Source organism: Nipponia nippon, unplaced genomic scaffold (assembly GCF_047370975.1).
Source record: "Nipponia nippon isolate SJK-2023a ecotype South Korea unplaced genomic scaffold, ASM4737097v1 scaffold_5, whole genome shotgun sequence".
NCBI classification, from domain to species: Eukaryota; Metazoa; Chordata; class Aves; order Pelecaniformes; family Threskiornithidae; genus Nipponia; species Nipponia nippon.
The window spans coordinates 73,497,971-73,516,167 of NW_028262369.1; the positions used below are offsets into that span (position 1 = coordinate 73,497,971).

At 34.9% G+C, this 18,197-nt stretch overlaps 1 protein-coding gene across 1 annotated transcript in view; it reads left to right on the plus strand.

Annotated features, from left to right (window-relative positions):
• The window catches only part of CERKL (CERK like autophagy regulator), a 57,630-nt gene that overhangs the window by 22,241 nt on the left and 17,192 nt on the right, over positions 1 to 18,197 (plus strand). Inside the window, exons 2-4 of the mRNA XM_087731594.1 lie at positions 2,367 to 2,609; positions 10,462 to 10,593; positions 16,711 to 16,774. Coding sequence (XP_087587720.1) covers positions 2,367 to 2,609; positions 10,462 to 10,593; positions 16,711 to 16,774 — 439 coding nt within the window. The remainder of the gene's footprint in view (positions 1 to 2,366; positions 2,610 to 10,461; positions 10,594 to 16,710; positions 16,775 to 18,197) is intronic.

The following is an 18,197-nucleotide window of genomic DNA, read 5'->3' on the forward strand; positions in this document are numbered from 1 at the left end:
TAATTTATTTGTGATGCATATGCATAACATTAGCATAACAGAATTTGTGATATTCTCAGCAAAACTAATAGTTTAATCCAAAATGTTATTTGTTTAAAAATATTTAAAAAGCAAACCCCTTTAGCATATTTATACTGGTCTGGGGGAATAAATGCTGCAGCTTGGTTGTATGCTGCAGAACAGTCGTCGTTATGTTCCATGTGTCTTTATGTTCACCAATTTTCCTAAAACATTGAGTTTGCATGCTGGAATTTTCAGTGTTCTGTATGTCTGACAGCGAGACTTTCTAGAAAAAGATAAGCAGACCCCCTTGAAAATGCTGTTTTAAAATTAAAACAAGTCTTAAATAAAGGTAATAAACTATGTAGTTCTAGGTAAGTGATTCAGGATATCACAAGTGTTTCATTTAAGGCCTACAAAGACTATTTACCCCCAAATGTTTTAGAAGAGCAATACAAAGTTTGAAAAAAACCAAGATCTCAGATGTGGTAATGTTACTATTAAGGTTGCTTGTACAATGTCCACTCATCCTTTGAGTCTATGCAAAATCATAGTTCAAATGGAATCATACAATTTTTTTTTCCCTCAGTCCCCTAGTTTCATTTAATGTGTCTTCTAGAAAATACTTTTACAGCTGTCGTTATAGTACTTTAAGCTTTGTTTTGTTTTACATTGCTTGGTAAGTTGCCTTCTGTTTATTTGCTGTGTATTTCTGAAAATCTGCACTATAGACAATTTTCCATGTACTATCTCAGCGCACACAAACATTTACTTGTCACAGTACTCCTGCTATGGAATGGTTTCAGTCCAATTTTACACCTCAGTAGCTGACATATGGAGAAATTAAGATGGTAAAATGTAACAAGTTGCAAAAACGTGTGTGAAACACAATAAGGTCGTGCCTCTATCTCTGCAGTAGGTTATTTGGTAAGGAATAGGACAAATACCAAAATGGGTTGGTTGAGAATTGTTGGGAGAGGTAATACTGACCTGAGCTTTAGCTGTGTTAGCATTGTTGAGGTGCAATCCTCTGGGATTTCTGGATAGAAAGATGATCGCTGCATAGTTTGGTTCAAGAAATGATGTTGAGAAATGCCAGCATCGAACTGTTAAAAGAATTGATGCAGGCTTCTTTTTCCTGCTCAGAAAAAGTATGACTTTCTGAAGCCCTCAGCTTCATGTGGTGTAATGAAATTGGTCATACTTGATTTTGCAGTCTCACACCTGCAGTGCTGTGCATCTTCTTCAAGAAGACAGCTAAAATAGACTTTTGCAGCTTCTCCCTGGCACTTCAGGACAGCATGCAGCAAATATTCATCAAACAGAATCTGGTATGGCTTTTGTTATTGAGAAACCACTTGACTGAGCTCTTGCTAGATTTGGAAAAGGTTTCTGGTTTCTAGCTTTTCTTGCCTTGGGCTGCAAAGAGACCTTTATTGGTCTAGCATATCTGATCTGCTGTAATTACAAAGCAAGCAGAGAAACACTTCTTTTCATGTCCAGAGTATCTGACACCTATAGAAATGGTGACGTTTCTCCTTCAGTCTGTGTATTTGACTTTGTTTTTGAGGACTTGGGTGTTTTACAACTCAAGAGAGCAGAAAAAGGAGAAGCCTGTACCACAGTGGTTCAGTTGATACATCTCCAAAAGGCATTTGGAACTAGTGTCTTTGAAGTGATAGTGTCTGCAGCCACAGGGCCCATGTGTATAACAGCCCTGAGATAAGAAAACCTTCACTTAGTGTTCCACGCTAACACAAATCTCCCCTGGGGGGAGAGTCTTGAACTGTCACAAGAACTTTAGAAGCATTTTTTCTTTTATTTGTCTTTTAAGTAAATTCATAACTCGAAAATGAAAGATAAGATAGGTGACACACTTTTGGGTTATTTTTCTATTTTTGCTTAACTGTTTTCTGATACGTCGCCAATCCAAACCCAAAAGGCAGCAGTGGTATCAAATGAAAAAATACATTTGGCATACAGTCAGCTTGGGTCATAGCACACTTCCTGATCTCTGTGAGCTGTGATTTAGACTACAATGAAGAATTCACTTTTTGAATGCAAACACACACACACAAGAAGATGGTTCACTGTTCTTGGAGCCTGCAGTTTTATTTGTTTTTTTGAATATCAGAAAAGGGATTAAATTGCCTCTTTGAAATCATGCTATTTGCGTAGCTGGATACCTAACCTAAATAACAGAAAGTTGGTAAAATGTAAGACCAGTGACTGAGGCAAATGATATGCAATAAGTTTCAATATATGCATGAGTAGGTGCAACAAGTGAAGCTAGGGATGAAGCCATAACCATATTGTTTTTTAGATATTACTCCTAATCATGTTGATTTTTTTTTTCCCTCCTACAGGTGATTCCCGTAAGGTTTTACAGGCTCAAGAGGAGATTATTGAAATGAAAGATGTCTTTTCAGTAAAACTGAAACGTCGTCGCTTTGTAGGACAGAAAAAAGGTGGTACTTTGTTGGGTATCACAATTTTTAAGTGCTTGAATAAAGAAGAAAACAAACTAACAGACTGTGCTGTCCATTTACATAACTTAAGTGAAGATCATTGTCATGCATGGTTTAGACATCTAAAGGAAATTTTGAATGGTAAGCACTTAATCGGGGTTGATGTCATTATTATTTCAGACTTGTTTCTATTGGCAATACGTAAGGTTGAGTGAAACAGAAAAATATTTTGCTGTGGAAATTAAGACATAAAGATAGGGATGTTATTGCTGGAAAATTTTGTTTACTACTGAAGTTTTACATAGTGAAGTGTAAAATTTAGGAAAGTGACAATAATTGACTAATGCATCTGTAAAAATTAAACAAATTAATGGTACATTTTGGAAGTGTTTTGGAAGCTACTGAAAATAAGTAGCTTACTGTATTCTGACTGAAGAGTCTTCTGGGAAATCTGTTTCTTAGAGAAATAAAATATATTGTTGATGTTTTCACTTGGAATTGCAGCACATCTGATGGTACTACAGTTGTTGCAATCCTGGGAACTCTTCAGGGACTTCCCAGTGACTGTTTAGGAGCTCCCACTTGAGACCCACAGATTCTTTAAGAGACTAATGGGAGAGGTTTTCCTCTTCTTCATAAATTCACAGGTGGAAGTGCTCTTAAGGTTCTGTAGGTCTCTTATTGTATAATTTGATACAAAATGTATTGACACTAGCTAGTGATGAGAGGCAATTCTTTATTTTAAAAATGCCTTCTGTGTTTGCCTGGGCTAATGCTAGTTTCAGGATGCTTTGTTTAAACCACAATAGTTGCATTTTTTTCATGGAAGCTGTATCAAATTTAAGAAAAAAATATTCACCATTTAGGAAAAAAAAAAACAACAAACAAAAAACAAAGCCCAAAGCCTTTCACGGTAATTTAATACCCTCAATGTTGGAAAGATGCAGAATATAGCATACTCGTGATTTAAAAAAACAAAACAATAAAAAACCCACACAAACCAAACTCTCTGATTTAGTTCCAAAATGTGTCTCTGTTTACAGACTATAGTGAATGAGTTTATTACAGAAGAAAAACAATCCATCTTGTAATAGACTATTAAAACTCCAGCTGAATTGTTAATACTGAGCCAGATTACAGAACGCAAATCTTACACATCTGTAGCATTTATAACAACACTTCCAATAGTGATTTATAGAGTACTTCTAGTAAAGCGACTTTGTCAAAAGCAGATATTGGAGAAAGTAAAATAATATGAGTTGTTAACAGTGCATTCTTACATTGTTTGCTTACAATATGCTTTGGATTTTCCAAATAAAAATGTGTATTAGAAAGTGCCTTCCCTTGCCCCTTTTTGAAAGACTTTATCACGAAATATCTAAATCTGCAGAAGTGCCAAGATTCTTGCAGATCTCCAGCTACCCATAAAGGCAGGGACATTTGCATAAGGAGCAAATGTCTGTTTTGTTCCCAGATTACCCTCCATCCATCAGGAGCAGTGATACCATATGTTCACAGAAAAAAAACTGCAGTATCTTTTGCTCAGGTTGCCTTGACTTCGAGGTGCAGTCTCTGTTTTATAGCTTTGTAATTGGAAGCCACCTGAACCTGAAAAAAGCACTCTGTGCAATGTTGCTGTTTCTAGTTCTTCCTTCAGCTTCAGTCTTTCTCCAGAAGCTCAAACCTTTTGCAGATTTTTTTTGATCTCTAATCAGTACATTTTTCTCCTTTCCTTTTACTTCAGGAATAATCAGGACTCGGAGGGGAAAAAATAACGAAACACAACCCCCAAAATATCATTTACTAATGTGTATATTGTTTGAAGTTCTGTAATTACAAAAAAAGTAGTTTTCACAGTTACATTTTGAAGTCTGAGTAGATATTCAAACTGCTTTTCTGTCCAGAAAATCAGCAAAAAAGCAGCAGCATTTCTGCATTCAGTGTGGCAGAGACACGTTAGCAGTAAATGAAACAGTGATGGTATAGTAATGGTATCATTCAGAAAAAAGTCTTCTGATTTAAAATGTACCAAAACATTGGTAGGAAGTTCCCAGTGGGATTCAAGCCGGGACTAAAAGTATAAAATGCAGATAAGTTCTGTTGATTCCAGGGTAACTGAAATCTCAAAAGGCACATTGATATCTCTCTGCTTGAAACAGTGATGAATTTTCATAGTTTTTGCCACAACTTGTTTTCATCACAGTGCTGGTGACATCTTTGTTAATGAACTCAAGTTGGCTCCTTTTTGGTTTCCTTATGAACTGCAGGATAAAGTTAAAATTTCATCCTTCTGAAACAGTCAAAATTTAAGTGTACAGGTCTTTTTTCTCATCTATCTGATCACAAAGTAAATTTTCATTCACCGCTGCATTATTTACTTGAAGGTTTTTTATTGCTTCTAGGCTGGAGCAAATTAAAAGCAGGTGATTTACCAAAGTAGACTGTATGTATATTTGGGTATGGCTGTCAGTAAACATGTGCTTTCATTTGTCAGCATGGCTAAGTATTACTAAAAGGTGTGTCTCCTTTGAAAATAAATGCAATTTCTATTTGTTTACCTTACTCTTTGACAGGTTTTTAGATTTTTATGCATATACATTAATTAAGGGACAACAACAGCAAGTTTATCAGTGATGGTATAAGCTAGAGTTTTATGTGGAAATTTTTTCTAGTGAAGATTTCATTTTTCTTCTGAAATACCATGTACACAGTTTCCCTTTTACTATGTGTTTTGTGTCTGACACAAATGTTTCTTGCATGGTTTTTCCTGTTCGTCCTTACTCTCTTCATAGTGAGTATCCTCTGTTGCTTTGAATTTGTGTTCAGAGTACTTCAATTTGAAGTCTAACTAGGCTATAATTTTTTATGAGGCCTGTCATCATATAAGTGAGCACACAGATATAATATAGTTGTTTAGAATTCAGTTACAGTGTCTACTATTATGGCTTTTTATGTGTGTGTGACAGGGTAACAAAACACATCTTCCCACTTTTAAGTAATTTGTTATTTTCCGCATGACATTGATTTTCCGCATAACATTGCTGCTGTTCACATGCATGCCAGCTAGATATGAAGAGCTGGCTCAGTGATATGGTGTTCAGGAAAACTGATCTTCTGTATATCGCATGGTTGTTCAACTGATGTAAAATAACCACTGCCACCTTAAGGTACGCACTTACGGAGCCTTGGTTCTGGACTGGCTCCTGGAAAACCCCACATGGCAGCTTCGATTCTAGTGTGCTGTTGATCTTAAGTCAGACCTGTTGTACACCTGACTCTCAGTGATTTCCATTGATACATTGCATCTTTTTGTGCTGGACTTACGGGCGTGTACAGTGGACATACTGTGTCAGTGGAATTCACTGTGTAATTTAAAATCCTCTGGGCATGCAAATGCCCAGTGTTACTTAAAGGGTTAAAAGCACCCCAGAAATGAGGGGAAAAAAGTATCAATGCTTATCCATTTATTTGATTTTTATTTTTTTTTTAGCAAGATAAGACTTATTTTTAAAAAGTTGATTTGAAAAAGTTTTCTGTAAACTACCAGAAGACAGTAAATATGGTTAAGAATAAATGATAAAGCAAAAAATGCATGAAGTGCATTTTATTTTTATCTACTATTCTGTAGTATCTCTCACACTGGGATTCGATATGAATGTCTGAAACTTCATGCATGAAGTTTTAATTAAACCATTAATGTTAAACATTAACTTTGGTTAGTTAATATTAACAGTGGTGTCTCCATAGTTACATTGACAAATCTGTCTCATATTATTAGTTTTCCTCATGTATAATATTCTTACTGATGTATAAAGTATTTATAAATGTATACAATAATGACATGATTCCAGGCTCTTAACTTTTGTAACATAAACCCATTTTCATAAAGCTAAGACCTGAAAGCAGCACAGATGTATGTCTGAGCATAGCGTCTCTGCTGCCCTATGAGCCTTTGTTTTCAGAACACCCTGATTGACCCACCACCCTTCATGGTTCACTGATTCACTTGATAGATCAAGTTTAAACTAGTGCATATTAGCACATTTGTTAGTACTAGAGGAACAGTTGGCCTTCCTGCTTTAGGCTGCTGGTTCATTTCAAATGGAGCAGCCACAGAAAACAATAACAGAATACCAGTCAGGAGAGCACCAAAAGGCTGACAGACTGAAATCAGTTGCAGACTGTAGTAAATGAGATTGATTCATTCATATAGATGTTGTCAAAGAAAATTAAAAGACAATTATTATTTAAAAATACTTTTAAAGAAGTTTCACTCTATAATTGTGTGAAAGTTTAATTCATTAAACTCAGTTGTTTGGTGTGTTATAACATGGCCAGTGCACGTGGGGAAAGATAAATAATAATTTCTGTCATAATCATCCATTCGTGTCAGTTGACAATCATTTGGCACAAACAAAACCACATCAGTAGTGTACCGTATCTCTGCTCAAATGCCTTGTTTGTGCTACCTATTTTTATAAATAGTTTACCTTTCTACAAAAGTAAATTGATATTCAAGTAGTCATACAGAGAGTATTATAGCACACTTATCCTGTGAATTCATTTGGTTCTCCCTAGGATTTGTGTATTAACTCTGATCTACTTTTCCATGATAGCCTAACATATATAATCATAAGTACAGTTCCTGTTTGAGAATAATTTAATGAATGATTTTTTTGTTTTTAAAAAAAGGAAACAAAAATTCAATTAAGTTTCCTTAAAAGTCCAAGATTTTTTTCCCCACCAGTTGAAAAGTCTGTAGTCTTTTGCCTGCTTGTGTTTTCTTTTAAAACTTTATTTTGCCACCTGGGACTTAACTGTTTTTCAGTTTTATGTATAAAAATTTAAGTGAGATATCAATGTTTGCTTTTTTCTTTCAGCTTTCTCCTAATGGTAGTTTAACAGTAACAGAAAATGAATTGTAACTCGCACTGCCTGGGTAACAGAATTTAAGACACTTCGTCACCTTTTTCTACTTCTACAGATTCTGTACTTTCCTTTTTCCCTCTGCTTTGTGTATTACAAGTGTGTGTGTGTATAAATATATAATGTTTAAAGATACACTTTACTTACAAATTAAAGACTCTGTAGTCAGTTTTTACAGTTTTCTGGCTCTGGGTGTTGGTGAGGGTTGAGCATTTAGGGCCAGCTGATCACAGGCAGGAGTTCCTGTAGAGAAGATAAGAAACTTGACAGCACAATAATGAAAGTGGCTAAATCTCTTCTCTATTAAATTGGGAGTCCTTATTCTTATAGTTTTCCATTTCATTTCTGTTGGTACTTTAGGAAAAATATCAAGTCACAGAAGTTATTTTTTTGGTCTTAATATTTCTATAACTTCTGAAGGACTGCAATAATACCCTAGCAGATTTCCAGTAAGTGTGTTGAATAATGATTATTGTAACATCTTTATGATGTTGATGATGTGTATGTTTTAATAGTCTTTAGGAACTTCTGTGTTCTAGGTAGTCTTCCTCATTTGTGTTGTAATTACTGTGGTTAGAAATGGCCAGTACATACCTGCAGTGCTTGTTTCTGTTTCCAGAGAATCAGGAATAATTTAGGTTGGAATGGACCTCCGGAGGTTATTCCAGCCTCCTGCTCAGAGCAGGTGCGCTTCTAAACAAGATCAGGTTGCCAAGAGCCATGTCCAGATAAGTTTTGAAAATCTCTAAGGATGGACATTCCACAGCCTCTCTGAGCAATGTGATCCATAGCTTAACTGCTCTCATTGTGATGAGTGTTTTCCTTATTTCAGATTGGGATATACCCTGCTGCAACTTGTGTTGGTTGCCTTTTTGCCCTTGCACCTGCAAGAAGGGTGTCTTGGTGGTCTTTGTTAGTCCCACAGTAGATACTTAAGGACAGCATTTAGGTAGATACTCCATTCTCAAGGCTATACAAAGCCTGCTGCCTCTGCCTCTTGTATGTGGCTTCTTCCAGCCCCCTTGCTGAAGTCACAGTTCTCTGTTGGGACTCGCTTCACTTGATCAGTCTTGTGCTGGGGGGCCTAAACGTGGATGCAGTTTTTGAGATTCAGGCTCAAAAGACTTTGAATACAAGGGCATAATCACATCCTTTGAACTGGTGGTTGTCTTTTTGTTAATGCAATCCAGTAAGCACTTGGCCTTCGTGGCATCAGCGGCACACTGTTTATTCATGTTCAACTCCTTGTCCATCAGGAACTTCAGATGCTCTCTAAAGAGGTGCTGCATAGTTCATCAGTCCCCAGCGTGCACTGTTTGGGTTTTGCTGGGCCAGGTTCTGGACTTCGTGTTTGTCTTTATTGAACATCTTGAGGCTTTCGTCAAACCTTTCTTGTAGCTAATCGAGGCCATTGTGAATGGCAGCCCTGCCCTCCAGCACATCTGCTCTCCTCACCAAGTTCCCTATTTTCTTTTTATCTCCTTTTTAAAGGAGATACTTTTAAATATAGGTACTAAGGCTTATTACTGAAGACATTCAGGATTCACCAGGCATTAAGGATTCATCAGGATTAATTTGCTGTGCAACGACATGGCACTGTGTGTAACATTTTGCCATAAATATAATTAGAAATCTTGGGTTTTATGTATGCTTTCAGGTTATAGCAGCAAACTGATCCAGTAATTTCCTTTAGTATCTTTAAGAAATCTTCTAAGATTTACAAACACAAACTGGATAAAGTGCTAGTTTTCATTTCCAGATTCTTTGATGTGTTTAAATAAGCGAAAAAATAATCTATGGGACTTTTATAATTGTTACATTTTGATCTTAAGGAATACTTTCCCCTTTGATGCTGAAATAGTATTTAGCTATAATTTCTCTGATAAGTTGTTCCTGTTGAGTTGTTGAGGTAGAGTAAGTAGGGAACAGCTTCAGGAAGTCCCAGCTGGCACTCTGAAGGTACACGTGGCTGTAAAAATTGAAGTAATACTCTACATGGGGCAGGAAAATGTGCTTTCACTCTTGGCTCCTTTTGGAGTTGTGGCCTACTACTAATTTTGTTCTTGAATGCTGAAAGCAGTGTACTTGGCAGGTATTCTAGCTTTCATTTGGCTAAGAAAGTGATAGTCTAAACTGATACTAAAAGAAAATTTAGAATTTATAAATGAATTAATTGAATACAAAATTGTTCAAATCATATATTTTAAATAACTGCCAAAGAAACAGCAGTAATGTATGCCACCACTTGCTTTTTGTAGCAAACCAACTTCACTGAATCATGGCAATTGTAGGAATTCTAGAAAAGACAACTTGAAAAGCAATGTTATTGCTTTAGTGTGAATTATTTACTATTCAACAAAATACCATACTCCAAGTAATAAAATGACTTCATGGCATCAATGTGCAAGACAAGTTAATGTTTGCATAGCAGTATTTTCAAGTGTTGTTTGCTCAGAGTTCACTACTTTGAAGACCTAAGTGTAACTTTTTAAAAAATAAAACGAACAATAATTCTCAGATTCCTGAATGATATTACCAAGTTTTCTGTTTCTTTGTATTTCTTCTGACTTCTTTCAAGACGAGGGAATTTCCTTCACACTGTTTGTTTTGCAATCTCAGAAAACAAAAGTATTGGATTGTAGTATCAGTTTTGTTGGGTGTTATTGTCATATGCCTGCTGGGAGTGTTTCATATTAAATTCCCCAAAAGATATGTTTTGGTGTTTGGGTTTTTTTGTTGCCCAGCCTTATAACTTCTCCACGTTCACCCTGCTCCTCTATCAGGGTTTAACTACATTATGATAGATACTTTTTTTTTTTCTGATTCCTGCAGTGTTTTGGTTAGTGTGTGATTAATTTCTACTGTTCATTAGCTGTACACACAAAAGTAATCAATACTGTAATTTTAAGATAAATAGCACACATCCAAGAAGAAATTGAGACTTTTTTAGACTGTAATTTACTTATCCTGTTAAAGTACTGTAATGGTTCTAATATTAAAAAATCAGTTAAGCTGTAAAAATAGCTGGGCTGTGTATAATCTTAAATGTTCTGCATTTTCTTTTTAGGCTTTCAGAATAGACCAAAATCCTTAAAAGTGTTTGTTAATCCAAGCAGCCACAAAAGAGAAGCCACTCATGTTTATTACGAACAAGTTGCACCTCTTTTTAAGCTTGCTGACATCAAAACTGATGTCACAGGTAAGTTGCTTCAAAAGCATAGTTTAATCCTTCGTGAAACTAGTACTTAAGGATGCAGGACTATTTGAATTTACTGCTAATCCTTACTGGCTTTGCCTGCAAGTAGTGCATTTGGAACTGTAGATAATACGGTGCAATATATTTTTATTTCATAAAAAAATGTTTTAGTAATTGTTATTACCTGAATATTTTCCCCTTGTAGCTATCAATACTAGTAATATATTTTTTGTATTTTTTAAAGTAAGCATTCTATGAAAAGAAACAAGTGTTTAATGTCTGACAGTCTTCTATGTGCTTGCTAAGAGTTGTTCCTGTATTCTGGCAAACACATGTCCTTAAATATTACTTCTCTTCTGAGAACATCTATTGGCCTTACATCTTAAGAGGGGCTTATCCGAAGGACACGTTATTTCTGGATTCTGACTCAGTTTCCGGGATGACCTGGAAGCCTGAGTGATTAAGTTCTGTGATGACAAGGGCAGTTCTCACCATGCATGTGGGCACGACTTGGTGTCTGGAGAATGCAAAGGTACAACTTTAACGTTGTAGTGATGTTGCCTTCTGCTCAACAACAGGTTCCCAATAGCAGGTTTGGATTTAAGGCCCCAGTTTCTGCCAGAGTTCTGATTTATGTCCTGAATTTGCCCTTTGGCTATTTCATTTGATTGACTTTTTATAATAAATTGAACAGGGAAGCAATGAATTTTCTTAAAGCAGTAAAATACTAATGATCTGATCATTATTTCTGCCCCCTTCTGTGAAGAGACTGAAACTTATGCTGCATGAAATTTGGTCCCCAAAACCACCCAAGTTTACAGAGAAATGATATTAGTATTTCCCATTCCAAATAATTCTTTATCCATAGTATTACAATTCCCTTTAATACATTGCTCATTTTTGATTATGCATTTCACATCCATGTGAAGTGTAAACTCTGGTGCAAGACATTTTAACACCAAAAAGTCTTTTTCCTATGTCTGTTGTAATTGGTTTGCAAAATAATCAGTTCCAGCTTAAACAAATTATAAGTCAGGGGGCTCATCTTACAGTTGTCCCTTAAACTTCTCGTGAAATCATGACTAGTTCAGGTTGCAGGCCAAAATCATTCTGAGCAAATCTGATTTAGGCATGAGGATATAATAATGCAATAAGTGTTTGTATATGAGATTTATCTTGCTAATTTTATTATCTGTATCTATGGTTTTTTAAATTACGTAGCCCAAAATTTAAAGTAAAATCAATTGAAGATTAAAAATGCATAAGAATAAGTGTGAAAAAGATTCAGTCTGTGTTAGGATTCTGTAGTGATAATTTCTTAACGTCCCTTAATTGACAAGGGAATGCCAGCAGCTTTCTATAAGCTTTGATTCTCACAGACATATTTTTCACCTGCAAGGCATAGATGATATTGTAAACAGATTAATAATAATGCTGTCTTCTTAGAAATTGAACTTCGCCTTGTTTGGTCACAATTTAAAAAAAAAAAGAATTTTTTTTATTTTGTCATGCAAACCTTAGTTAGAGATGACTATGTCATATTGTTAAATTAGTTATTACTTCAAGCAACTATTTAAAGAAAATTACATTTTTAACAATTTTATTCCTTACTACTGGTTAGTGTTTCTTTTATCTTTACAGTGAACATAACCTTGTTTGTTGAACTCCGTTAAAGGCAGCATTATCATTAACCTGTATAAGATTACATTTTTAGCTATGTAATGTCACCTGGAATCCTAAAGGTGAACTAATAAGCCAAATCTGTATCAACAGTTTTTTAGATTAATTCACAGAATTTAATATAAGCTATGAATATAATTTGTAGTGGTTTAAAAAATGTTTTTCCTAATTGAATAAAAACAGTTTAAACTTTTTTTTAAATTATTTTTCTTTTAAATTTTGAAAAGAAACTTATGGTTTTAGCCAGATGAATGTTTGATGGCTTATCCTTAAAATAACGTTATTATGGCAATGTCCAGATGCTATTGTGCTTATTAGCTGCCTAACACTCCTCCTACAGGCAAAGTGAGAAAACTACATTAGAGTTTTAAATGCTAGTAGAGACTAAATACTTGAGAACTATGCATTTAAAAAAAAAAAAGGAGGTAGGGGGTGGGTGCTGAGTGAAAGTCCTGTCTACTGGTAGCATCTTCTAATAAAACGAAGTGCCTCATTTCAGGTAAATTGAACAGTTTTTTTTCCTCTCATCATTATTTTGGATTTTGTGAAGTTGGAGTGTGCACCTTACTGTTACTGCTTTTTTGAAACGTGGCCAATATTTACATACATAGTGGCGTACAAAGGTGTATTAGGTGGTAAAAGCTAAAGGCTTTTGTACAATTTTTACACTGAAGATAGTTTACTTTCAGTCTTTCCACATACACATATTTCAAGCTTAAAATTCATTGTACACAAAAATCTTACAGCAAGTTTGAACCTCTGAAGTGACTTCCAGCACATACACAATACAAGACTTGCAGGTTACTTAAAAAAAAAAACAACCAAACAAACCCCAACAAACTTTGACAGTGGAGTGCTGAAAGACAGAGCTCTCCTCATCCAGTCTTGGATTTTGGTAGCTGGCTGTTGCTTCCTACATGATCAAGCTTGCCAGATCTTATTCTTCATTGTAACTTCTGTTGGAATAAACTTATTTTTTTGTTTAGAAGTTTGGAGTGGAGGTATTCTCTCCTACTCACAGATATACAGCAGTCAAAAGGCATGTATGTAAATAAGTGAGTTCTGAAATAGCATTTACTTTCTCCAATTATCTTTAAATTTGGTAGGGTTTTCTTTCTTTTGCCAAATTATTTTGCACACTACAGATGTATTAATTTTAGTGAAATTAACTGAGAGTCTTAAAGAGTGGATTGTGTTTTGTTGGGTTTTTTGGGTTTTGTTACATGGATTAAACAAATCTCTGAAGTGCTCAGTGCAGTAGAAAGTGGGAATTAGCAAATTTAAACTGAAACAGTACTTTAACTGTAGCTGAGGGTAAGCAATACTTAAAAACTTGTCTTTTTACAGCCTTTTAAGAGTTTGGCAATCTTGAGTGCTGCAGCTGGGATATGGCTGTTAGGAGAAGAACAGTGACTCTTCTAAAAATCCAGTTTAACAAGAGCTTGCTCCACATTTGGGATACCTACAAGTACCGGCAAATAGGGACAACTGGAGCTAGTATTTTAGAAAATAATCTATTAGCATCTTGCAAAATCTTACACATATTGAAGAAAGATAAATAGAGGTAACCCCAACAGACTCATAGTTTGTCTCACTTCTCTTCCTAGTTTTGACTGTTCTGCTTCCGTTTATGCACAATTACAAGCTGGATGTTTAGACAAAACCAACAGCCTTCCCCACACCCTCATTTGTAGGGCAGAGTCACAAAGGAAAAAAAGAGTGATTGAGAATTGGACAAATAACATTCGTTTAAACTTACTATACAGTAAATAACATTAATATTTTTTTCATCCAGCGTCAAGACCAGTTAATCTGTTGTTATGATTAGCAGTTTTAATCCTATTGACATTCGTCTGTGACACGAGTGCCAGTATTTATACATGTCATATGGAAGTGTTCCACGTTTTGAAATGTTGAATTAATTATATGTTGCTTTTTCTATACGTAGGGGCTGAACCCTTAGCTTCTGGTTGGCTACATGAGCTAGGGTGTTAAAATGTACTGGAGTACGCGTGACTGTTCACTGACACTGTCAGTGCCCTTCTTTCAGAATGCTATTACTTGAAACTTAACGTGTACTGGAATTTACAAGGCGGGAAGAAAGTGTCCTTGAAAAAGGAAAGCTTTTTCAATTATACATTAGAAATGGTTGAAAAAAGCATTAAATAATATTTTTGTGATAATATTTTTGCCAAATATGTAATCTGAATCCTTCTCAAATGATGAAAGAAGCTCTTTTTTCCTCTTACCAAAATTTATTGTGTGTGGGGTTTTTTGGGTTTGTGTTTCCCCCCCCCCCCCCGATTTGGAACAAGACCAAATATTCAAACATCTAGCTTTTTTCCAGCTATCAGAATGACTTTTACATGTCCCTCTGGAGGTTGTCAAGCCTGCAAAAAACTTTTTAGACATGATCTTTTTATGTCTGTGTTGGATTTTTTCAATTTTTTTCTACTTGATCAATTTTCTATATGTTCTCATGAAAATTTTCCTGGAAACTTAATTTTTTCATTACCTTTTTGTCACAACGTTTCAAAAGAGATGCTGTGTACCTCTGTCATTCTCTCATCAAATTTTAAATTTCTTGGACTTATCCCCAGTGTTAAGCCTTGCAGTAGTCCTCCTATGTAATTCCCAAACTGAAGCTATTAGATGCAAAGAGGATGGAGTCCCCAACAATCTGGCTAACACTAGTCATTTTTACTGCCTTTATTGATTTCTCTGTAGGCATGAGTCGTCTTTATTTTCATGCTCCTGTTCTTTGAGTGAATTAATTTTGTAATAATAAACATAGCTTATATACATTGCATTAGGAAACCACTAAGCATGTTTTTTTTTTACAAAATGAAGTCTTATTTACCATACCATTTTAATTAGACTCTACTCATAACTTTATAAATGTCACCATGTTCATTTAAAAAGGCATGTAACCTGGTAACCAATTGTATGCTTTCATGGGAAGAGTTTCTTTCACAGTTAGCAATGGTAAGATATTTGAACCTTTCTGCATTTTTACATGACGCACAGTTTTATTGGTCGCTTTTTTCACAATTTACAGATAACGATAAAAGGATAGTTTCCATCGGTAAAAGCAAAACTGAGTACAATAGCTTAAATATTATGCTTTGATCTTCCAGAAGAGGTCCTGCATGAAAGTAAATTCTGTAAATGATTCCTGAAAGCTATTATAGGGATAGGTATTTCTGTAGCAAAATGATAATTCTCTGCTTTTGATACAATCAAAATAACTCTAGTTTTTAATTAAGAATTTCCAAAGCACCAAGTACTAGAACTTTGCTAATACTGGTTAGGAGATTTTGCAGTTATATGCTGATATACAATTGTTTAGTGTGAAGTGTAAAAAAATTTACCACTTTTATTTTGTTTTTGTTTTTTTTTTCTTTAAAATTATAAATACACTCACTATATATAAGACGCATTCTTGTGTGTGTGTATAGATATATATATATAGAGGGAGAGACAGAGGTGTTTTCAATTCTTGTAAGCAGGATTTGAATAGTCTGTAGAAATACTGCTATAACAGGTACAGATACGGAATGATTGTTTTAGACACCAAGACTAATAATTTTAACGGTGTTTAGAAACACTAGAGAAAAACCTTGAACTATGTTAGCACCAGGGACAGACAAGCATGAAAGATTAATGTAATTTTGCATATAATGATGCACATTCTTACACAAAAAATCCATCTGCAAGTGTCATGTCAGTCAGCAAAAATCTTTGATGGGTGGCTGCAGCTGGGCTGTCTCTTCTGGCAAAGCTGGCCTAGAAAATGCTAAATGTAGTTATGATGCTTTGTGCCATCTGTAGTATGCCAGTTTATCCTGTCTTCACTGGCATTTACAGTACTATATAGGGTATCAGCAAACACGGAGACATCAATGTAGAGTGACAGATTCATTTCCTCCAGAGGCTATGAACTCTGGTGTATACTTGTGCCACCTTCCTCTGTGTGTTACATTCTGTTGTCACTGGTATTTGGCTTGATTTCATACTTCCGTGTTTAACTCCTCATATTTTTGATTTAGCAATTTGCATATCCTACCACAAAGGCAATTAAATTTGATTGATACTGAAATAATTCAGTCTTAACTGAGGATATGCTTGCATTTTCCTGAAGTTTACCAACTGCGTCAATGCTAAAACTTGCATTTTGATGCAACAAACATCATCTCTAATTCTCCGAATTTAACTGCACTAAATAGCCGTGTGTCTGACGGCAGCTGAGTTTTAATGTGTCTTGCGTTTTAGCTAGCGTAACTGTGAAGCATACCTTCTCATACTTCTAATGCATTTGACTATTTAAAAAAAAATCTGAAATGAATTACTGTGTGTTCCTTATGTTAGAAGGGCAAAAATTCAAAAAACCCCTTTAGATTATCTAATCTTCCGATAATTAAATAATGTTATTTTTCACAGTAACTGAATATGAAGGACATGCTCTCTCAGTACTTAAAGAATGTGAACTCCAGGCATTTGATGGGTAAGTTGGTTAGTGTCAATGAATGTTAGTAAACCTCATCATGCTAGTTTTTATTTATATTTCATCCAAAACTATACTAGTAGGTATTTCATGAGTTACTCTGTTTCATATATATATTAAGCCTGAGAAAACCAGTTCTCATTAGATGCTTTGTTTTTAATTACCTACTGACAATAGGTATGTAATTTAGATTCATAAATGATGGTAAATAAACATAGAGCTTTCTTAAATATGCTTCATGAAAGCTTCAGTCTCTGTATTTGCAAGAATGACACAAGTGCCTTGTATTTCACTCTATCCATTCAAATGGTTCTTAAGGAGAACATTTTATCTAAATGTAATTTGAATGTTTTTTCCATTAAAAAAAAAAAAGAAATCATTCAAACTTACTTGAAGTCGAGAGTGAAAATGGTTGTTCAATCACTTTTAAAGACCTTGCTATATGGATTAATCCTGAAATTTTTGGTATTTTTACATTAATCATTCAATAATAAGATTGTTAATATATAACAATAGTTTTGCATACTGTGGAAGCCTTACAGCATTCTTACAACTCTTACTGGAATATGCAGTGAGCCATACAAGAAGGCTTAAATAGTGTTTTATAGTCTAATCAATTTCTATTAGTTCTAGAAACTCACAGAGTTAGGTAAGAAAATATATCTGAAAATGTATGTATGTATTCCAGATTCTGAGGATAATTTCTTTCCAATTAAGACATGCGGTTTGGGGTGCTAGCTGGGGATCCAGTTTGTCCTGGGAAGCAGATATGAAGACAGAAAAGAAAAAGCCTGAGTTGTATCTTCTTGCACAAACCCCTTCTACTCTGAGTCATATTTAGGTTGTTTCATCTTTGATCATTGGGTAGAGTCTCCTGTAAGATTTCTCTCCAGTAGCCAGAACTAAGGGGAAATAGGAGCAGAAGAAGCTGGAAGAAAATAACCCTTAAGTCAATATGATGCTAGGATTTCTGAGGTGAAAAGATCCCTGTCCTTTATAAGTTAGCTGTTTAAGGGTTGGGTTTTTTTCTCATGTTGAAATTAAGTAGTTTTTATTATCAGAGTTTATGATAAAAAATGAAATTTCTAAAGTGTTTGAAAAACGAGTCTTGTAACTTCTCAAATAGCCTGGTCTCCATCTAGGTACTCATTCAATAAAGCACAATACAGAAAAACAGCCTATTAAATAGCTAATTTGGAATGCTTTCTACAGAGACTGATAGGCTGAGGTCAGAATTCATAGTACACTAAAGGTCTGATACTTTGAAAAAGCAAGCTACAAAACATCACTAATCTCTCTTTTCCATTATCTTTAGAGTTGTTCTTAAGAACAGGAAGAGAATATTTGAAAGCGGGATTTTCTTTTTCAAATTGTTCAAAGGTTTATGGTGTACTTTTGATTATGTTCCTGTGAAGTCCTTTGT